This window comes from Solea solea, chromosome 13 (genome assembly GCF_958295425.1).
Source record: "Solea solea chromosome 13, fSolSol10.1, whole genome shotgun sequence".
NCBI lineage: Eukaryota > Metazoa > Chordata > Actinopteri > Pleuronectiformes > Soleidae > Solea > Solea solea.
Window position 1 is genome coordinate 8839188 of NC_081146.1, and position 23152 is coordinate 8862339.

General features: G+C 40.4%; 3 protein-coding genes across 13 annotated transcripts; 1 reads left to right on the forward strand and 2 right to left on the reverse strand.

Annotated features, from left to right (window-relative positions):
• Positions 1 to 1768: 1768 nt before the first annotated feature.
• l3mbtl1b (L3MBTL histone methyl-lysine binding protein 1b) lies at positions 1769 to 12311 on the reverse strand. Of its 11 annotated transcripts, none has more exons than XM_058647685.1 (23): positions 11905 to 12306; positions 11410 to 11594; positions 10332 to 10467; positions 9948 to 10143; positions 9662 to 9860; positions 9158 to 9320; positions 8941 to 8992; positions 8420 to 8514; positions 8217 to 8321; positions 7980 to 8115; positions 7797 to 7888; positions 7518 to 7669; positions 7181 to 7284; positions 6771 to 6856; positions 6565 to 6675; positions 5937 to 6051; positions 5651 to 5750; positions 5049 to 5243; positions 4806 to 4907; positions 4482 to 4546; positions 4197 to 4369; positions 3846 to 3908; positions 1769 to 3166 (listed from the first exon to the last, which is right to left on the reverse strand). In XM_058647685.1, the coding sequence occupies exons 3-23, from the start codon at positions 10440 to 10442 to the stop codon at positions 3038 to 3040; spliced, it is 2544 nt and encodes an 847-aa protein (XP_058503668.1). In that variant the 5' UTR covers positions 10443 to 10467; positions 11410 to 11594; positions 11905 to 12306; the 3' UTR covers positions 1769 to 3037. The 11 variants fall into 11 exon arrangements, with proteins under 11 accessions (XP_058503668.1, XP_058503667.1, XP_058503669.1 ...); XM_058647684.1 differs by having other exon boundaries at positions 11339 to 11594; XM_058647686.1 differs by lacking the exon at positions 11905 to 12306 and adding an exon at positions 11683 to 11697 and having other exon boundaries at positions 11339 to 11594.
• Positions 12312 to 12875: 564 nt separating this feature from the next.
• On the forward strand, positions 12876 to 16524 carry LOC131471243 (transmembrane protein 244-like). Its single transcript, XM_058647696.1, has 6 exons — positions 12876 to 13178; positions 14043 to 14128; positions 14818 to 14891; positions 14987 to 15112; positions 15205 to 15249; positions 15961 to 16524. The coding sequence occupies exons 1-6, from the start codon at positions 13089 to 13091 to the stop codon at positions 16053 to 16055; spliced, it is 516 nt and encodes a 171-aa protein (XP_058503679.1). The 5' UTR covers positions 12876 to 13088; the 3' UTR covers positions 16056 to 16524.
• On the reverse strand, positions 16425 to 19821 carry sgk2b (serum/glucocorticoid regulated kinase 2b). Its single transcript, XM_058647695.1, has 12 exons — positions 19624 to 19821; positions 19358 to 19433; positions 19161 to 19227; positions 19014 to 19048; positions 18761 to 18818; positions 18584 to 18667; positions 18365 to 18496; positions 17783 to 17895; positions 17376 to 17595; positions 17134 to 17289; positions 16965 to 17054; positions 16425 to 16876 (listed from the first exon to the last, which is right to left on the reverse strand). The coding sequence occupies exons 1-12, from the start codon at positions 19688 to 19690 to the stop codon at positions 16715 to 16717; spliced, it is 1260 nt and encodes a 419-aa protein (XP_058503678.1). The 5' UTR covers positions 19691 to 19821; the 3' UTR covers positions 16425 to 16714.
• Between the last annotated feature and the right edge of the window lie 3331 nt (positions 19822 to 23152).

Consider the following 23152-nt stretch of genomic DNA (forward strand, 5'->3'; position numbering starts at 1 on the left):
ATTACATGCAGGAGATCTAATTTGTTCCCATTTAAAAAATGTTTTTTATTAATATTTAAACACAACAGTTGAACATTAATATTAATTAGCAGCAACAAAAAAAACCTAAGGCAAAAGTAATAATAATTTAAGAAAAAAAAAGGGGGGGATGGGGTGGGAGGGGTTTGTGTTGTGATTGTTTCCGGTTGTGTCTGTTCATATAGGTTTGTTATTTGTACTATTCTGTTTAATTGGGAAATAATTGAAAATAATGATGTTGATGTTAACAGTCAGAGTGCATACACCTGTACCTTATTTAATCCTGAATCTGGGTCTGGCTCATGACCACAATCTAAAAAATGATTTCTTGGGCCATTAGCGACAGAAAGTGTCATCCAAATTCAAGTTATGACAAAAGAACAAAAATCAAACAACGCAAGCGGTCGATACAACATGAAGAGTTCTAAATATAAGTTTCAATTAAATAAAAAAAATGTAATTATCATCTCCAAAGCTTTTCTGTCAAACGAGAAAGATTGTGCTTTGAAACACTTTGCACTTATGAATATAAAACTTATGTCTAATAACATAATATGGCTTTACAGGTAGGAAAAAAAAGATATTACATAAAGTCATCATAGATATGATTCAAACACAGACCGACACCGTGGCCCCAAGCATGTTCTGTTCACAGTTCTGAAATGGATGGTAGACCATGTTAATCTCACCGAAAAATGGCCCGTGATGCAAGATCACTGTGGTATTGGTGAAATGTTTGACTGATTGAAAATGTGAAAATCTCCTCCAGGGGACGGTCAGAAGTTCAAGAGTCACGAGTAAAAAAAATGGGAAGATGTTCTTTTCTTCACCCCTCGATGCAACTAAATCCCACACACTACTCCTTTAATTTACTACCCGTTTATCCACATAGCAATGTTGCTGCAGTGTTATTTCCACAGTATGTTTGGTTTGGTTTAACAGGTTGGCAGATAATGTGACTCAGTGTGAATCGTGTTTTTTAGTCTGTTTCTAATGTACAAGGTGCAGTTAATGCTGGTCAATGTGTTGAACACAGAGCAGATGTGGGCCACACAGACGGCACGCTGCTTAGTGGGTGGGTTCATTCAATTTCCATGTGGATGTTAGCAGCTCACAGCGAGCCAGTAAACACTGGCCACAAACCTAAAATACTACATTTTGAAAAATAAATGAATTACAGTGGGCATACTTTTAAGATATTTGTAGCTTAAATCCAGAAACCTATTCAAGTAAAATGACTCAGAACACAGGCAGAGAAATGGTCATCCATAACACATGAGGGCTTTAAGTTGTTTTTTTGTTTTGTTTTTTTTAAATTGTATCTTGGTCTTTAGATGTGCTGGAACGTCCAAGAGCTCAGTGTTATTGATTTCAAAAATAATTTTCTTCACAATGATGATCTCATTTTCATAACGCACATAAATGAGCAGGTTATGAGGTTACTTGTAATCTTTCCACGTTTAAACCACCACAGGGAACAAATATTTCAGTGCAATATGTCAACAGATCAATCGTCACGACAGGATCATCTGGAAAAGGTGTAGTTGACATTTAGCTGTGATATGAAAAAAACAACGACTTGATTGCAGTCCTGAGATCATGTGATAACTATTTGTCTATTCCGCAGTGCATCACTCTTGAGTTGTGATGCTCGTGCCTCAAAAACATATAAGATCCCAACAACGTCAGAGAGAGACCAGTTTAAAAAATGTGTCTTTGTGCTTTGAAAGAGACTAAGTTCAGTCGAGGAGAGCAGAGCAGTGTGCATCGCATTTATTTTCACCCATTCACACATTCCATCAAACAACCACATCTACCTTCAGAGCAGCCAGAGCAGCGTACCATAACCCCTTAAATTAGAACATATAAATAAAAGCTGTTTGCATATAAACAGTAGCTGATGTACACATTCGACTGGCTGTGACTGTGCACTCATTCACAAAGACATTGACAATGTCTCCCTTCCTCAAAAAGTTTTTTGGGTTTTTTTCAGTTCAATGTCCTTCCCTGGGGAAAGACGCCATGGCTTTGCATAACCAAGCACAAGTAAACCCTTGTAAAAAGCAAAGACAGTCTTTCTTTCTTTTTTGTAGCTATATGCGATTTACAATGTGAATGACAGGGTTATTTAAACCAAACAATATGGTCAATATCAACAAAACCACAAGAGGTTGTTTGTTAACGTCCACATTCATGTGCCATTCCCGGAGAAGCAAACAGACATAAACAGAGCTGGTACATTGTTTCATTCCACCTTAAAAAAGACAGCAAGTTTCTAAGATTTAATAACTAGCCCTTAGCCCTGCTTGTCACCCCCCCCCCCCCCCCCAGACAAAATAGGAACACATACCGGCTGGTGGGAAATTATGTCCTTATTTCTCAAACACACAAGTGTGCACACACATGCACACTAAATTTTAACCATCCTGTTCAGTTTCAGCTCCAGCCAACTCCAGATGAACCAAACTCTCATGCCTTCAGGTCTGTGGAGTGACCCACTATCTCCATCTAGAGGAGAATAGCTGAACTACATAGTGCTTCTGCTCCACTGGATTTCACATTTTAAAATGATTGTTAATTGCAGCATTTAAAAAAAAAAGTTTTTTTGTTGCCAAGTAAAAAGCAACAAACCACAAATGCTCTTGTTCCATCTGCTCTAAGCCCAAGCACCATTTCATTTACAGTTCAAATAAAAACAAGAAATGCAACAGAATCGAGACACTAAATCCAAATGGTTTACTGTACAATATTAAGAAGCCATGAAGGTGCTGTAGTTTTTTTTTTGATGGATCGGTAGGTAAACAAACACAATATAAGTGGAATCCTCACGATTACTTCCCTCAAGGTGCATCAAAGAGAGAAAAGAGGATGAGGACTTTTGGACGTTTTTTCAAATGGCGGCTTCCTCTTCTCGCACGTCGCTGCATCTTTGACAGATGAAGCTTGAATGTCTGAGTGTTGATGAAAGTGAAGCGGAGGAAACATGTGAGGAGGAGACAAAACCTCAACGAGTCGAGTCCTATTCTTCATCTGCATTCTTCAACATGAGGATGGAGTTATAGATCTTCAGGGCGGGCCCTAACTTGATTGACAGGATCTTGACAATGTCTGTTTGGGTGAGTAGCAGAAAGGCCTCGCCATCGATTTGCTAAAAAAAAAAAAAAAAAAAAAAAAAGTTAGCAGTTATGAGGCAACACGTACAGTTACTTGGAGTTGTGTTTTTGTCAAATGATTAAATATCCACTCTTCTGTTTTTGGACACTATCAAATGCTCATCTGCATAGTGTGAGAAAATACACGTGGGCGCTGTGGATTTTTGATGATTGTGTTTTAGCAAACTTGTTGGTCCCAATGAGTTGAGGTCATAATAACGGATGATACCAGCTGTCAGTCACACTGGTGTCCACTTAAATGTGTTGCTTTTTATTGTCTATTTTCCTAAAGGGGAACATCATTTACAGATATACACCGTGACATCATGTTCTATTGAAGAAGACCTGAAACCTAGTGATAGAGAGCATTAACTCAACTTTTTAACTTTTTAATTGTTAACTGACGTTAGAAATGAAGTGGGATCCTTTCATCATACTTCCTAGGCTTCACGTTTCAAACAGGAACTGGACTTGAATTATTGTCAGTGTAAAACTTAAACAGTACACGTCGTCATTACGAGCTTAGTTATGAAATTTTAATGGGGTTTGTACACATCGTTAATAGGAATTGTTTGCTACCATTAAAACTTTATAAGAACCAATTAAAATGTTTAAATACTTGCAGATACAATCATAAGAGTAGTTGGTTTCGGCAACTGTTTAATGTTTTCTTACCTCTGTTTTAAATGTAGCAGCATGTTCTTTACATCCAGGGAGTCCTTTGACAAAACCGGCCACCTGTTAAACAAAAAGAGACAACATGAATCAAACAGCTACACACAGACTGACAAAACACATTATGTTTATATCAATGAGTGATTATTGGCCTGCATCTCTGTTGTTAACCTGACAAACAAAAGATGACTGAACATTGAACTAATGCTTCATTCAGCTTCTCTGAACAACAAGGTGCCTTTATGTTTGGTGTGTGAGGGAGGAGAATGACTGCTTTTCATGTGTTGACAGTGTGTGTGTGTGTGTGTGTGTGTGTGTGTGTGTGTATGTGAATGAGTAGACATGTCTGACCTCCTCAGCGCTCCAAGTGGCCACTCTCTTGGCAGTCAGCCCCAGGACCTCGGGCAGCAGCTGGCAGTGCTTGTCCCAGCAGAGAGCCACCCGGTGGGGAGGAGAGGCAGAGATGCCGGGGGAGAACACAGACTCGTGGAGGGCCTGCTGGAGAGAGATGGTGTCTGGAGAGGCTGTGGAGAGGGAAGAGGAGGAGGAGGAGGAGGCGGCAGCTGTCAGCAGAGGTGAGGTGGTGATTTACAGGTTTTATCTCATACCATTTTGCAAACGTTCTCACACACACACCTTTACCGTCACTGATCTCCTCCTTTACATAGTGCATTTTCAGGTATTTAGGAACTGGAGCGGTCCTGAAGAAGACATCAACATACAAGTCTTTGAGCACCAGTGAGTTTACATCTTAATCAGCTAATGACCTTCAAACCTATGGTCCTTGGTCCATATTTATGGAACACAGCCTATGCTGCTTCTCCTTTTTTGTTCACATTGTTATTTTCATGTTTACATAGTTTTATACTAATAAATAAATAAATAAATGCATGGCAACATGTGCTGTTCTGAACATCAGCAGGATAGTTTGGTGTGTGATGGTATCATAATACCCGGTACCGTTTAGGTCTTGTTCCATTTTGGCTCTGCTCACTGGCTCCACCTAGTGTCTCAGGCTGGGCGTTGCGCCCCAAGCGCTCAGCTTCCACTGTCGCTGGTTTCCTAGCAACACAGATAACGCACTCTCAGAGACCAACCACTAAATAGAGTTGCATGCAAACCACAGACAGGAGTCCTCCTGAGAGTGAATGTGGCTTTCACATTGTGTTTGTGCTGTACAAAGTGTCGTGATCAGCAGCTAACCTGTTCTGGGACTCCTCGGCTCCTTCAGGCTGCTCCGGAGCGGAGGAGATCTGAGTCGTAGTGTTTGTGTGCGGTTCGGGACGACGCCCGCGTTGATGTGGCCCACTGAGAGCGAGAGGTCGTTCCCCACTGAGACGGTCTGGCAGCAGGCCCTCTTTGTTCAGATTCATCTCAGAATAGGGACAGCTCACCTGACTGCACACACACACACACACACACACACACACACACACACACACACACACACACACACACACACACACACACACACACACACACACACACACACACACACACAGACAGCAGCAGCAGCCCACACAAGTACAAATGACATTATGAACACAGAATCCATGTCTTCTATTCCTCCACTTGGTGCATACACAGTCCATGGTAAAATATCAACATGTGAAATTTTAATGATCAAAAACCATCTAATTGAAATAATACAATCTAAATCTATTTTTATGAAGTGAAGCATTTCAATTACAATCCTTGAATAAATAACAAATTAATAAAAGGTAATAAGGAAGATATGTCAAATAAAAGAGTAAGAGAAACTGAACACAGAAACGGCTGTAAAGGCATAAAAAAATGCTACTAACGTATAGTGGGTGCCATAGCGAGGTCCTCTGATGTGGCCAACCCCGTTGCATCCTGGGGTAGGACATCCTTGCCCTGGGGGTGGCACTATATCACTGGACCCTGAAACAAAAATATGCCAAGAAAAAAACACATCAATTACAGATACAATTCTTTACCACCATGAAATCCAGCAGTTGAAATAATTATTTTGGATCCTGTTCCTAAGGAATAAATAAGAAACCTCTGCCGACCTTGTTAGACATCAGGCAGAGCAGGAGAGACAGGGAGAGCTCATGTTTGTCTCACCGTTAGGATACTGTAGTGGATGTCCAGTTTTCTGACACCACCCTACAGGGTGCAGGTCAGGACAGTCTGTCTCCACCCAGAAGTCATATTCTGGATTCCAGCCATCAAAATGGATCTAGAAGAGAAAAGGATAAAATATAGCATATGAGACATAAGTTGAGCACAAAGTTAATAGCTATGTTCAGACTGGAATTAGATCTTTTGACATAGACTGTCCACAATGATAATCGCAAGGGATTTAATGAAATGTGTGTGTCCAGACATAACCAACCTATCTGCATGGGTTGCTTTAGAAACAACTTGGGTGTGTGCACTTTTGTGATGTAGTTTTCAAACATGGATACAGGAAAAATGGTGGACCCTTTTCTAGCATCAATTGCATCAATCTTCTATTTTGTAGTCATGGCCAGCTACGGGCTTGACAACGCTACACGTTGTGTACAAGACAACTGGAAATGCAATGTGTTCAGATTGAGACACTTATGTAGAAATCTGAATTCAAACCACCTCTAGATGTGGTTGAAAACAGATTAAGTCTAAAGCCAATCTGAATAAAAACTGGAAATACATGTTTTTTTTCTGGCGGTGAGGCTAAAGTCAAACATCAGAATAAGGAGCCAGGTCTCACCTTCAGTCTGTGATCCTCTGTAGCTGCTATACATGCGACACGGACAAGCATGGGATTCCTCCTATCAACAGCTTCCACTTTCATACCAATCTGAAAGCCATGTGGAGGTCGCTGCAAACACAGAGCATTATAAAACCACCACTCCATCCAGGCTCCTGTAGTTCATACAGTGCAATTAAACTTGTGAGTGCCTGTGTTAACTGTACCGGTTTGAAAGCCCGAGCAGGAGCAGCCTGTGTTCCTGTTTCTTCCAGGTACTTCTCCCATGAGAAACTCTTGGGTTGCTTATATTCTAAGACAGTGATACAAAGACACTCTGGATTCAGTCACTTAATACAGTTGACACGTTAATGCACAGAATATTTTGGTATTATAAGTAGAGAAAATCATTGTCAGGAAGTAAAAGCAGCATGCATTTACCATTAGCATACTGTACAATGAAATTGCCTTGAATATTTTACTTTTAAAGAGTTGTTATTCTGACTGATTACCATGAAGCATATCCAAAATACATTTACATAAAAAAAAAATCAGCTTTATCATTAATTAATAATTAGCATTTGCTAGATTCTATGTTAGTTTGGCCTTACAGAATACGGAAGTAGTTGATACTGACCCACATGTGTCTTGGTCTGTGTCTTACCAGCTGGAGTGGTCAAAGTAAGCTCAGTCTCTTCACAGAAACCCACAGGATGGATGTATGGACTGCTGGGGTCACACCTGAACACACACCACCACCAGCCAGGTGAACACACATACATAATGTGCATCTGTCCGACCTTTCCAGAAATGCTCCATTTTCAAACTCTGAATCACATTTTCATTGAACACTACATATGCATCATTCAGGAGGACAGGGAGACGTTTCACTGCCAATGCGCTCACTTTGTTTCACGCTACAGCGGGTCTACATGTGGACTCGCGAATAATTCAATTCTGAGCCAGGCTCTCACCAGTAATCATAAGTATCATCCCAGTTGTCAAAATGAATGAGCAGACGGTTGTCAACAACAGCAGCGATGGTGGCTACACAGATCAGTGAGGGATTCTTCCTGTCAACTGCCTCCAGCTTCATTCCTGCTCTGAATCCAGATGGAGTGACAGACTGAAGAAAAGACAAACCGATATCAATCACACATTACGTCTGTGCACACGCATCATGGGATAAAATCCCCAAATTAAAATAACCATCTGATGGCTTCAAAGTGGGCGGTTGTGTGGTTAAAGCTCACTGTGTTTAGACTCTTGAAAAAGTGTTTTGGAGCCAGTTGACCTCGACAGTTCTTCACATACATGTTCCAGTTGAACTCTCCATCCTTACAACCTGCAAGGGCAAAGTCTGTCATGAAGGCTGCTGCATATACGGCGATTTGTGCATTCAAAACCATGAATCTACTGTGCATTTGTGTTGCTACCTTTAGGCAACAATAACTTGTGTCCATTCTTCTCGCACCAGCCAGCTGGTTTCAGATCCCACGAGTCAGCGTTGGCCCAAAAGTCATAGCATTCCGGGTAACCATCAAAGTGAAGCCTTACCCTGTATCCTTGGATCTGAGAGGCAGAAAGACACCAGGCATGTATTCCAAACTACTGAAGACTGATATTCCTAATTTTGCTAGGTTACAACAATAATCAGCCATTAGCAGTCGTACCTCTGCAACAGTGAGAACACAGAAAAGCGAGGGGTGAGACGGATCCAGTCCCTCCAACTTCATCCCCACCTTAAAACCATTCCTGCTCTGAGGAAACGACTGATGCTGCAAGACAAATGCGTGTCACAGCTTAATTCAATTCATCAGATACCAGGTGAACAGTAGACAACATTAAATTAGACGATGGGTATGGAGATTAATACCTCTTTGAATAGTTTAACAGGAGCAGCAATGGCCCTCTCCTCTTCCAGGTAAGCAGGCCAGCTCCACGCCCGCTTCTTAGAGGAAGGGCCAGTCACTATGGATGGGAGCAGTAGGGCAAAAGAGATTCCATGAAAGCTCATCAAATAAATAAAAAAATAAATAAAAGTGAATTCAATGTTTTAATTAATTAAGAACTGTTAATATAGTATATTAATTATACACCAATCCTAAACAAATACATGAGAAACCTCCGCCCTTCTTGACTACCCTCAAACTTAAAAACAGATAAACCATCAGTTTAAATGTGAAATAAATAATATTAGTTTTCATTCATGCAAAAACACTTGCTGATACACGATCAGTCTTTGTAACTTAAATTAAAAATGAAATATTTTATAATGTATGAAACACCATTCAATGCTTTGGGTAATGTGGAGATTTGTTTTATAGGATGCAGACACACAGACAAGAAAGTCACTTTTCCCATCCTATCGTCCACTTAGGATGCAGACTAACGTACCCAGTTTTGCGATTTTGGCACCTCTCCTGCCTTTGGTAGTCTTGGCCTTTTCCTACAAAAAGTTAAAATTAAAGAAGTGTCAATAGTCAAACCACAAAACCTTTTCCATCACTTTTATTTTACAGTTTTTCTCAAGTTTAAGGTGAAAAATAAAACAGGGGATTTCTCAAGATAATTCCTTAACACTTGTGGCTTAATTAAAAAATATCCTCCTTACCTCTGGTTCCTCTTGGTTGTCTTCCTCCTCATCACCAGAATCCATGTAGATCTTTCTCTTTTTGCGCACACGTTTACCGAGCCTCTCACCTTCTGCTGTCTGACTCTCTCGTGCTTCCCCTGGAGATGATCTTGGGGGAAAAAAGCCAAGAAATTGATTTGGCCTGTAACAAAACAGAATAACTAAATAATCTGAGGGTCAACTGAGGCAATAGAGGCAGAGCACAAAACAGTTTCAGGGGACATTTAAAAGTTTATAAGCATAACTGTATGTTGCTAAAGTTAAGTTTATCATTTTCCACACTATTACCAGCCAAATAAATACCTTCAAATTTCTGTTTTACATATTTAATGTATTATAACATTATGTCTAAGAGCAAAGATCACATAACGTAACATTATAATAATCACATGGACATTGAAAAAATAAATTATGTAACTCCAAGATTTCAAAGGGGTGGCCCTGAGATTCAGATTTTTGGGAATACAAGGTGCATTAGTTTACCTGCCACTTGAGGGCTGTGCACAAATGGAGCTGCAGAATTTTCCCTGAAAGAGGACATTCCGGGAAACAGGGCCACCACAGGCGCGGCACCTTGACAGCTCCCCATGTGGGCCTATGTTGGCACTAGAGCCAACTTCAACACTGGGACCATCCTCCACACTGGGGCCCTCCTCTAAAGACAGAAGCACAGGACCAGGAGCTAGAAGACGGAGAAGACATAAACTGAACCTGGGGTTGTTCACTAACCAAAACACATAAAACAATGATCTAACATGTGCTGTCATACCTTTAGCTTGAGATGATCCTGGTCGATTCTGATTGACTGGAGCTTTGACTGTCCCAGTCTGTGACTGGCCCTCTGGAGGAGGGGTGGGCGTGTGAGACGGAGCGGGGTCTATGGTCTCACTTTTAGGCTCTGCTACCTGCCCTTTAACTTCTATATCTGTGACGATCTCAAGGATCCCAAACTCTGTCATGCGGAACTGAAAGACACAGATATACAGGTATTCTTATGCAGTTTTCTTTTGCTTTTCAAGGTGGCCAAACTCTTGCTATTTAACAGCTTGAAAAAGGCAGCTTTCCTGACACTACCTGACTGAAATCAGTGACTATATACAACCATTTACAGCTGGGGATCTTGGAGAGGAATGTAAACAAATGCCACTCATACCTTGATGTCACTGCCTGGCAGCGTGGCAATACCATCCTTCCAGTCAAGAGCACCCATCATGTCAAACTCTCCTCCCTGGGAAGGGCCATCACTGGGTGGAGTGTCAGTCATTGCCACTCCTCAAGTATCCCACAACCTGCAAAAACAACTGTCAATTAGAAACACTGTCACACACTGACCCCAAATCACTGCAAATGTATAAAAATAAATAATATATAAAACAATACAAAATAGGACTAGTCCACAGCATTCAGCAAAATGGTGTCACTGCTTTATTTTTTTGACTATTTTTCTTTATCCGCTGTGTGATTATCTCAGTACCTGCGACGTGCTGCTCCTGAGTTTCTACCTGCACTTGTAAACAGCATTGCGCAGCATCACCGCCAGATGGCGACTGTGCGCCGACTTGCAGGATACACCATGCACTTCGATTTCAGACAAAACAGTCAATAATAATATTGTTTTGCTGGCCAACAAGCAGCAAAATGCGTGCACAAATGGCTCAATTAGGGCGAACCTTCACTAACATCACTGACAAACGTGAGGAAAGATGTCTCAACTTAAAGTTAACCCCACAAGTTCATCTTTTCCTTGTTTTAACAGTATCTCTTAAAATCGTCTGTTTGTCTGGTCATGAACAACTGAGAGCTTTATTTATTTATCTATTTTTAGGAAAACATTATTTTCCACACTGACTGGCCAAACTTAAATGCGATTTAATGCGTCTAATATTACCATATAACGTTTTAACGTTGACGCATGATCAACATTGGAATAAGGTATTATTTTCTGTCTGTACGGCGGCCATAACCATGTGAAAAGTAAACAACAGACCGAGCTAATGGAGCTCAATTAAGTTTGACTTTGCTCTCCATAGCTCAGTTTTATTCTGGCCATAAATAAAGTGTATGTAAGAGCGCCCATGATTAGCATTCGTCTTATACAAAATGGCGGAGCATAGGAAGAGGCCACCAACACGTTTAAACTATGTAAATTACTCAAGTTACCAATTAAAACAATTCATTCGGGGCGGCTACGCGTCGAACAAAGGCAAATGCGTGCTGTGTAATTTCCTGACTTGGTGTTTTCCTTCACTCTGGCTGTTTTCTTCACTTTCCCCTTGTCACGGAATGTCAGCCCAGCTTGCTAGCAACGGCTGACATGATGCTAACAGTCAGCTAGCTCCACTCCGTCCAGCTGAACGGAGGATAGCTACACGGTTAGCCGTAGCATTGTGACTGGATGCAGCCAGCTAAGGACAATCTGTAATAAATAAGTTTCCCGGTTAATAACAATAGGAAAATGCATTTTGCCACACACCAATATTTGACACAACAGCGCACACACTCACAACAACACGGCGCTCCTGTTGGGAGCTTCAACATTGTTGCTTGATTAATTTCTTCTATAGAAACTTGAAAAAACGATTTATTCTCGTCGCTTTAAATCAGAGTGGAAATAATGAGAACTGCCCTCACTGAACAAAACAAGGGAGGGTTTTTCTATTTTTGCCACTGTTAACAGAAATAAACGTAATTTAGGTGTCGCATTGTATAAAAATATGTGAACTCACCTCGTTTCTGTTTTAACTCTTATTTAGAGCAGGATAGAAGAGAGATGCGCATGCGCCCAAGATGCGCTGCCTGACAACTTTGGGTCTGAGAAAAGTTCTCTATCGGTGGTCAATACCAGGCCTGCGATCAGCCACAACACTCCCTGAACCCGAGAAAAACTCCCCTCACTGCCGATATAACAAATACACGCAGCGGAGCGGGGCTCGTGTTTCACCGTTTGTCCCCGTCCTCATGAAGAACAGTGTGGAAGAGCGGAGCGCAAAGACCGCAGTGTCTCCCATTAATGTCCAGGAGCGGTCGCCTCATCTGCGGCCAATCCGGCTGCTGTTCCCCCCTTATCGAACACGTATGTTCTCAGGCGGTAAACTAGCGTGTCATGTAAAAATCACCCCAAGTGACATTTTCAACCCCAAACCAGAAAGAATACGCCGCTGCTCTGGAGTCTGGACTGTTTTCCTTTTCATAACACACCCACAAGTATGTGCCACAGTGTGAAAAATTAATAAAACATCAACATTTAATGACGCCGTGCAGGACTCACAACACACGGGCATTCAACTCTCCCCGTGACATTAGTGTGATCTCGTATTTTACACGTAAAAACCCGAGTGGGGGATTTCATTTAGCCGAAATGAATCGGCCAAGCAGCTTCAACACAGTGCCTTTGAGGTACAACCTCTTAAAACACTTTACGTCTGCTTTAATGTGACAGCTTTTCCATTTAAAAGCAGTTAAGACGTTACTTTAGGCTGTTAATGACTTGTACCGTTGCTCGTGTGTGGTAGTGGTCTACACACACACACACACACACACAATTATAGTTATAGCTAACCTGCAGTATTCAATCCCTCCCACATCATAGGGTGGCTGTGTTTTCTCCGGTGATAATGTGCTATATATTTCACCGGGTTTTCTAGAAAACAGACTGCACCTGAAGCACAGGTAAATAACACAGCGCTCGTGGTTGTGCCTTAGGTTGCTGCTAACAGGTAGATGTAGAGAAAAGTCTTTATTTGAGCCAACAAATGCCGCTCAAACACGAGGTGAAATGAGTTCAGCCTCGGCTGTAGAAAAAGCGGCTGGTTTACTGTTCCCTGCGTTAGTCGCTAGGTGGCAGTAGAAGTCCAGTTTGTGGGGGATTAGCGAGGTCGTGCAGCCAGTCAGTCATCCTTCTGCAGCCTCGATGCTGCTTTATTCTACAACAGCACAACACATAATAATATCAAGCGCGAAACATGAAATGGCAGTCAAAGGCAAAGCTGTCGACTCCAAGGTAAGATGATGAAGAGATGATGTGTCCATGTTTTAAGCCGCATCATCATGGACATCTCAGTCCGCGAGTGGGGGGACAACATATGCGATGACATAATGAGGAGGAGGATATGTCACAGGCTGTGTCACGTTTGTTTTATTATAACATACACATACACACATTTAGAATTGACCACTTATTGTAGCACATACTGTAGCAGCAGCTCATTTTGTCCGTTGACTGTCTACAGCATCAGTCTCCTGTAACGAGTGTGTGTGTGATTACTTCTGGTCAGTCTGGTCCAGGTTAGTTATGTGTTACAGTAATTAATCCATAATCCCTACACCTTCTGTATACGCAGCTTCATGTCATTGCATAAACTGCACACATTACTATTTCATGCAATAATAGTTTATTCCCCATTCCCTGTATAGCTGTGGCGTATGTTATTATTGATGTACGTTTATATTTCATTTTTAAGTTTCTATCTATCTATCTATCTATCTATCTATCTATCTATCTATCTATCTATCCTTCCTCTTTTAAATGCCTCCTAAAAACTTACTTTTACAAATTGATTTTAATGATATAAATACTTTCATATCATCTATTGTCTCAATGTTGTGAACTCTTCTAAACTGTTTTATACTTTGTATTGTTTTATTTTCATTATCTCATTCTATTGCTTTTGAACAGTTCTATTTAAATAGAATGTATGAAGCGCAAAGGAACGAAAGTTCAAGGAACCTATTGTTTTTCTTCAGATAATTATCATTATTATTATTATTGTTATTTAAGTATAATGCACTATTATTATAATTTTTATTGTTGTTGTTCTCAATTATCGTTGTTGTTATTGTTATCTCTCTGTCTTTATTCCCACAGACCGTGCTCCTCAACCTGCTGCTGTGTCTACTCATATTTTACTCTCTCTTCTACATGATTGGGAGTGTGTGCTTTGGTGCCTTCAGGTTTGAATTCCTCACACACACACGTTCACACAGACTAACGCACAGTCATACTTGTCAAAGAAACATCCCCCTTCCCCCTGTCCCTCCTCCCATAATAACAGGGTGTGACTAATAACAGATCATATTTAACATCCTACGTAATTTTTCGTTTCTTTCCCATTTTACAATTTTCATGCAAACGTTCTGATGACATTTTTTAAGGCATTACAACGTTAACAGTTACAAAGTAGTCACAGTGAGCAGTGCTGCAGGTGCTACTACCTCCTAATATTTTTTAGTAAGTCTATGCAGATTGAGACTTAAGTAAAGTTAAGTGATGTATAAGGTAAACTGCCTCTTGGATAGTCAGTGTGTTTACCTAGACAGCACCGAAACAAGATTTAAATATTGTTTTGATTTGAACAGGGGCAGCAAAGAAAGTGTAAAAAATAATAACACATGCACAGAGCAGCAGCAACAGGGTCAATATGATCATGCATTTTTGGCCTGCTATCAAATCACTAAGTATTCATCTGGCCATGGAGCAACCTTTGGTGTTCAACAGAGAAAGATTTATCTCAAATTTAAGGAAATCTTTCACTTGTGTTTACATCCTTGTTGGGTCTCCCTTTACCTGAAGCCGGGCAGTAAAGAGAAAATAAGCTGTGACACATTTTACATTTTCATTTCACTCATGTCTTTTCCTCTAGGTTGGATCACTTTGATGGAATGATTCCATTTGACTTTAAGACCGAACCTGCTGAATCCAACTCCAAATACTTGGGTGAGCGGCACAGTCAGTGCAGGCAACATTATCAGCAACATGTGTGAACTTTGTACAGATGATGTGTTTTCTTGCTGTATTGGTCTCTCTCTCAGTGAACCTCCTGTCCTTGGAGCTCACCTACTTTTGCAGTGGCCTTTTGTTTGCTGCGGTTGTGAGAAGACGAGTGTGGGACTACGCCCTCACTGTAACGCTGGTGCACGTGGCGATCACCAGCCTTGGTGAGCAGGAAATCTTAACATTTCAACCCACCAAGGTCACTCAAATGACTTATTTATTGTGTTGTAAAACTGCACATTTTGTTTTGTTGCAGTGATGTTGGAGTTTCCCATGGTGTGGCAGTGGTGGCTTGCTTTAGGTAAACAAACATCTTATTTGGTGTTGTATGGCCGTTGGCATCCATCATATTGCATTTTATCTTATCTCCTTTTCCTTACCTATTAACTTCCTGTTCTTAGTATTTGAAGGCCCAGTGTGTGATAATTAATGACATCTAATATTGAGAAATGAACAACGCCCACTCTTACCCCACTCTTTCCCTAACATGGTCAGGGAACTACGGTGGCCTTTGCCTACCAAAAAGGTTATCAGTCCTCTTTGTTTGTGTAGAAAGTTTCTGCTTCGAAATGTGAAATCCTCGCTTTTGCTGGTTTGTTGGTTTGGGCTGCTGTAGAGATATGGCAGCAGTAGATGGGGGGCCTCTGTAAAGCAAGAGGCTACAAAAACAGAACTATTTTCATTTTTTAAGCCATTTTACACTTAAACACACAGATTTCTGCTCCAAGGGATCTTTCAATCAAAACAACGGAAGGTCTAGTTTGATGATGTTGTGAAGCCGTGTGGTGTGGAATCATGGGAAATGTTGTCCAGGGAGCTTGTTCGGATTGCAAGGCAACCACTACACCACCAACTGGCCCATATATATATACATATTAATCATGCAGTCTTGAGATTTGCAGAAACAAACTCACGCTACACACTGTAACGCTTTTTAAGTTACTGTAGTGTATGTACAGTAACTTTATGAGCTCAACTCACTTTAGTGCTCTGACTTTTCTTTGTTCCATAGGTAGCGGCTTGTTTCTGATGATCTGCAATGGTCAGCTCATCGCTTACTTTACCTGCCAGAGTGAACAGAACTACGTCTCCTTCAGCATCTACTGACGAGACAGAAAATAACTGTGATTCACCAGTTTCATTCAAAGTCTTGTGAGGTGGAGTATGAGGAATCTGACTACGTCCTGTCACATTTTCCATGGTTCTGAACTGTATCTGTGAGGTACTGGGAAAACAAATCAAACATAATGTCAGACCTACGTCGACTTTGTTGTAGTTAGAGTTTTTATAATAGATTTTTCTAGTAAAATGCCCTAAGGAGATGTTCTGTGTACAACAGTCAGGACTTTACCACAGCCAGTAAAGTATTTTCAGCACCGTATTATCAAGCTGTGAATGTAAAAGCTGAATGGGAATGTTGCAATGGAATGTTGTAATTCAAAGATTGATATAAATGTGAAGTGTTGAACAATGAAACTGCTTTGAATGAAGTGTTTATTGTTTAATCCCCTCACACATGTAAGAAATGCAGACTTGTGAAGTAGTGACCAGCCTATTTCACATTATAAACCCGTAATGATACTTAAAATAACTAATAAAATCTGCAAATATGTCATCAGGTCAAATGCAACCTATAAAATGTACAGTGCATTCCAGTATTAGCACATGAATCTGTTTCTCACATGTTTAAAAATAGACTTAATAATTAATAATTTATGACAAAAACAAACATTTGAACAAACATCCTCCCAAAGGATTTGTTGGTGTTATGAATCTCGCTGCGTTGCCATGTACTCCGCTGGATTCATGAAGGAGAATCCTGGAAAGACCTCGCTGGCTCCGCTTGCTTGGCACCGCTCATTCACGGAGGCGGGAACAGGTTGTAACGTGAACTCTGGGTCAATGTGGCTGATATCACAAGGGCCAGTCTGGAGCAGAGAGAGGAATCAACAAAACTATAGCACACTGAGCATTGCAAACATTAGTGCTCTCCACTCATTTCTGAATCACTCGTACCACATTTGGGATGAATGGTGGTGTCACTTTCCTTGCCAGGAGATCGTCCCAGTTGATGGAGGCAAAAAAGACATGTCCCTGTATTGCCACCTGCAAAATCATGCCAAAATCAGACCCTATGCAGTCATGTGTGTTCATCACAGCTTGCGTCTCCATTTGTGCCACTTACGAGGTCACTGCTCGCCCCCAAGCGTTTGGTGACATCCCTCTCCAACAAGCCCACCAATAGTGAGCATGCAGCCTGAGACGCCCCGCTCCACAGCCGCAGAGGAGCGTGAAGCTTGTTCTCAAACATCTCTGCTTTACTGTGGCTATAAAATGGAGGCTGAGAAGGACAAGAGAGAGGTTAAAAATCCAGAGGAAAGTGAGATACTGTAGAGCAAAAAATACTTTTTTTTCACCTTTACTTACTAGTCCATAGAGCATCTCAAAAAGCACAGTGCCAAGCCCCCACCAGTCCACCGCTGGACTGTATGGGTGCCCTTGTAGAACCTCTGGAGCCAAGTATTCAGGAGTTCCACAGAATGTATGCATTATACCGCCGATAGCCACACCTTCTTTACAAAGGCCAAAGTCGGTCAGCTTCACATGGCCCTCACTGTCCAGCAGGATGTTCTCTGGTTTTAAGTCCCTGGTGGAGAAGCAGGACAAAAACTTCAGTCTAAACATTACAGTAAAAACAACAAAAAAATATAAAACTTATTATTTTCTATACATTTCATGGGGATTTCCCTACATAAATAAATTAAATATGCACAACAACACAACATCGAGCAAGTGGTACAGCCAAGAAAAACTCAGAAGGGTTGTATAAGTACCTGTAAACAATGTCAAGAGAGTGGAGGTAGCCCAGTGCCATGGCCATCTCTGCAGCGTAGAAGGCAGCTCTGGATTCAGGAAATGATCCCTCTCTCTGAAGGTGGTAAAATAGCTGAGGAGAGACAAACACGAGTTCAAATACAACACATTTCATCAATGACTATGAGAAATGAATGGCTAAACTGAGCTACAGTTGTAGAGGTTGTAGCTCTGTCTTTGACCCAGAGTGGCAACTGTGGAACGTACAAGGAGCACCCAAGCCAGATTAAGTCCACATGCAGTAACTTGACTCCTGATCGCATTATCTGGGTGTAGTAGTCAATTTCAGTTGGACTAACATGTTAACACTTATTTTTTAAATTTTAGTCAGACACAATAATACTTTTTTTCTTAACATTATATATCAAATGATGATTTTGAGGGGTGTTTTTCAATTACTTGTTTAATACTAAAACTTAAAGCCTAAAAAGCTTAGAAATACCTAATTATGTTGTTTTTATGGTCGAGATTTGTTCATTTTACTTAAACAGTGAATAAACATTCTGTTTTTAATTAATTAAAAATAATTTTTAAACACATACCTCTCCCCCATTTACGTAATCCAGGACAAAGTAGAGCATACTTGGGGTCTGGAAAGAGAAATGGAGTCCCACCAGGAATGGATGTTGCAGTCCCTTCAGCAATACACTCCTTTCAGCCATCACATGCCTCTGCTATAAAGACAGATACAGTGAGTGGATGATGGACGCACAGAATGACAGACAGACAGGCATGTATGTGGGTACAGTATTAAAAGTCACCTCTTGTCTCTTCACGATGGTCTGTTTCTGCAGCACTTTCACAGCATAGTAGCCTCCTTGTTCTCTATGTTTTGCGAGCAGCACCTGTACAAGTTTGATACATGGCAGTTTATGTCCCACCACTAAAATCAGCAGCATTTTTTTTACAGAAATAAAAAGTAAAAAAGTATAGAAAACCTTTCCAAAGCTTCCCCTGCCGATCATTTTGAGGTAGTCAAAGTCTGATGGCTTCATCCTGTTTAACACAGCAACATAAAAATATACAGTTGAAATATACTCTACAGTACTGTCATTAATAATTTAATTTTCATTATTTAACAATCAATTAATTGATTTATTTACTTTTTGTACCGACTACAAATGTCAAAAAATCTAGCTGTCCTTTCATTTTTAAGTGGTGTCAGTGAGATACATGAGTAAAACAACTTACAGAGAGGTTTCTGTGTTCGTCGTGTCCACCAAGCTCTGAGGAGAGGGAAAATACAGAGGGACAGCTTGTGTCATGGGGTCATATTCAGTTTCACCTCCTGTCAACACTCCAGCACCATATCCTTATAATCCTCCTCTCTGTACTCACCACGGGACATTTCTTGTCCTCTTTCCTCATCTTGCTCTTGCGCCGCAGGATTTTCTGGCTGTCCAAGCTTCAATCCACAGGTGGAAAAACAAAAACAAACAAACAAAAAAAGAAATAGGTTACAAAAACAGTTACATGAACGTGAACACACATTTTTAAAAAGTTGTACTTTATATATATTTCACACCACAACTTACTTTTGGCATAGTTGTTGACTGGAAACAACTTTGTGTAAAAGGTCACTGAAGCCAACTTTTTTCCCCTTGAGCAGAGCTGAGGAACAGACAGACAGACAGACAGACAGAGAGGGTCAGTCACTCAACAGTTTTATGACTTTGACACACTTTAATGGATAGATATTACATTACTGAAACACAGTTTAGACGTTAACCACTAGTGTTTCTATCCATAAATGAATTCTAGTACAATCATTTTAATAGTTTTGCAATAGTTTGATACATACCTGAGAAAAACGACACAACTCCTCTCATTTTGGCGTAAGTCAATGGCTGATCCTGAGTCACGGTCATTTGGATGGAGACTCACAGAAGACTGTGACGTTAGTGGAGAAAGTTGGTCAGCGACTGATGTGTCCCACCGCAGAGCACAGACCTTCAACTTGTGTCAGACAGACAGACAGCTGCTGCTGCGGGACTGGACCTCTGACGTGAAGCACACACCGTGAGGCGTTTACGGACCCTCGGAGAAAAAAGTCACATTCGACTATAGTCTACAACAACAAATCCAAACAAGATATTCACACATTAAGAGACGCATAAATGTTTATAGAATGTTAAAAAAATAAAAAACAAACATGTAGTAGTCACAATTTAATGCCCTTTACTCTGCGACCATTTTAACAGGTCACTGTAAGAAAATCACAGGCGTGACTAATTCAGTCAGTAATGGCTGAGTTCCAGTTAGCTTCTTCAGTTTCAGAGTACACGCTGGTTTACTGTCACCCTCTCTTAATGTACATGAACTGAACGGAGCCATCGTTAATGTGATCAGTAACACCTGTGCTTATAAGGTTCTTTGCAGAGCAGCCATTTTATTTTGTCACAATACTAGGGGGGAAATGGTTGTAAATTATCAAATGAGTCAAAACAAGTGCATTTTAAAACCTTACATAACATGTTGATGACTCCTGTACATTTTGTAAAAAATAATACAGAAATAATTTCTATTATCAATTTATTTTGTTATTGTGACATATTGAATAGATTTTGGAGTGATCTATGTTAATCCAGGCGATCACACGCTTGAACACCTGATGAACTTTAATTTTATTCACAAACATTTGCTAAATCACTACCTAAGATCGATCCTTTTCCACTGGAACTAAAATCCTTGTTTAAATCTCTCAATTTGATAAATAACAAAATAAGCAAAACAGTTTTTCCCTAAAATTCTTAAATTCTTTATGTATTTTATTCTACTCATTATCGCCTTTGTACCCAGTGTATGTATAGCCTACCTTCTGTACATTATACATTATACTAAGGAGGGAGGGAAAGAGGGAGATGGAAAGTAAAAAAGAAAGAAAAACAATTCAAACGAGTGATGGCTGAGTTTCATTGCGCTCCTTCAGTCCTTCAGAGTACGGTTGTGACGCAATTGTGATTGAGATCAGTAACACTTGTGCTTTACATGTCAAATGCCTGCTCTGTGTGACGTGTGATGTGTTGTCCAGTTCAGCTCTGCTTCTGATCCACACGACAGGACACGTACAGGTTGGAGGTCTGTGAGACCTTTGGTAAGAACTTTGGTAAACAAAGTGTCTTGGTGTTGTTGAATACAGTGTGGACATTTGCATGTTTCTGTGCAGCACGTTTGTCAGGGAAGCTGGACTCACATTTTATCACTTCAATACTCTGTCATTGATGATTCCACATGTTCATCACTTCAGATACACATGTCTGTCAAATCAGTGACTGTAATTTATTATAGAGAGCTCTCTTGTAGTCCGCTTGACCCTCTAGAAAGGGGGCTGCTTGGAATCTTAAATTAACCTTTGCAACAGCAGACTTTATTTGGTTACAGTAAGGGGATAATGTATATACAATATACATGTTATACATGTTGGCGTTTATAGTTTCACACTTTCTAATAAGTCACCATTAGCACATAATACCCAGTCTTGAGGTTCTCAGTTACTAATTAGAAACAAAAATGAATGGTAAATAATAAAATAAAATTCAAAAGTTAGTTAATTAAAAGGTATTTCCCAGAATCTGGCAATGCCAAAACTATTGGATTATTGCTAAAATATAAAGCATTAGTAAATGACTTATTACCTATAAATAAATTAATTAATTACAGCTCCTTAACCTCAAAAGAGAGGTTCAAAGAAAGCATCAACGTGATTCCTTTGACAAAATAATAATAGCATTTTTTGCAGAAAATAATTATGTTCAAACATAATTTGTACAGAACATATACTGTACGCTGTCCAATACATTTCAGACTCTTTGACACGCTCATTCACAAAGCTGCACACATGTGCACTGGTTTAATGATTCCTGATGATTCCTGAAGTCCAAATGTGGGCAGAAACAAAAATCCATCTTGACAAAATACATTTAGACAAACTTAAGTCCAGCAGGAGTCGGGTTACAGTATGCCGTTGTTATCAGTCAAAATAAGTGGATGGAACATTGAAAAGTGGGCTCCCTGATTGTCCTGCACATTTTAAATATACTTCGGCCCTTGAGAAACAAGGGGTTGGCAATAGAAGGCAGCACAGATAACCTGTTATGGGAAATCATTTTTAGGATTGTGCAACACACGTTTCTATCTGTCTCTGTTTCTGTCACTATATCACGGGTGTGGGTTTCTCCTCACACGTTCCACAGCTAGTGAGAGCGAGGACTACATACCACTAGTAAAGTTTGTGAGTGTGTGGTAACAGAGAACAGGGGTCAGCCCGTGTACAGTATATGTACAGTAGACAAACAGAAAATGAAATACTAATAAACAGAGAGCACATTCATTTAGTGTTTTGTGTCTCTTTTAAGTGCATTTTACACAAACACCAGCAGACACAGACAGTCATTTTCATGACATGGGGTTTTGTAACTCACACGTTCACCTTGAACCTAAGGATAGTTAATGGGTCATGGGGACTACATGACATGTGCACATTCATGGCAACAGTCCAGTAAATGGCAACTCTATACATGTGGCTGCTGCATGCCTGAGAATCAGCATGGCCTGTCCACACCATCACAGACCCAATTTTGTGCCTGCGATATATGACCGGACACCTGCAGCACTGCACATAGACCATTAGTGGCTTATTGTTTTATATCAGCGCAATTTATACACTCCAGTTATTCTGTGACATCACAAATTCCAAATTGTTCTGTTATGAACAGACTTGTGTAAGCACATCCCTTATATAATAAGTGGAAATAAAAAGAGGAACTTTCCTTGAGTTTGGCACAGTCTGTGGTAAACAGAGTATTCAGCGATGCAGTGAGTGAAACGTGTTATACATCAGTAAAAATAAGAAGTTATAGATAATGCACACATAAGGCCAACTATAGGTGTGTCTGGATTTTATCATGAGTTTGAAAAAAGGTCAAAAGCCAAACAAAAAGTTGAACAAAAAGACTTGACTTGAAATAAATCTATAAAGATAAGTAAGAGAGGAATATGGTGTGAATCAGGTTATGGGATATAAAGTGTGGATACTGAAACAATGACAGATTTGTCCCTTTGTCATGGCATCTGAATTTGGAGCAGCTGAGTCGAGGGCAGGAGTTGGTGGTACAGGGTTTCTTGGTTACAGTTGCAGAAAGTTGATCTTCAAGCAGCAGCAGGGGGAGGTTCCACTCTCTGACAGTGGTTGTGGGGGTGGAACCCCATATTGAACCGGTCTCTTCTAGTCTGACCAGTTGCTTCACACTGCAAACGTTTGTGTCGTCGCTCTGATGACATGCAAACTGGTTGGGGCTGGTTTTTGTGTTCACAGGCGTTTGACATGTGAT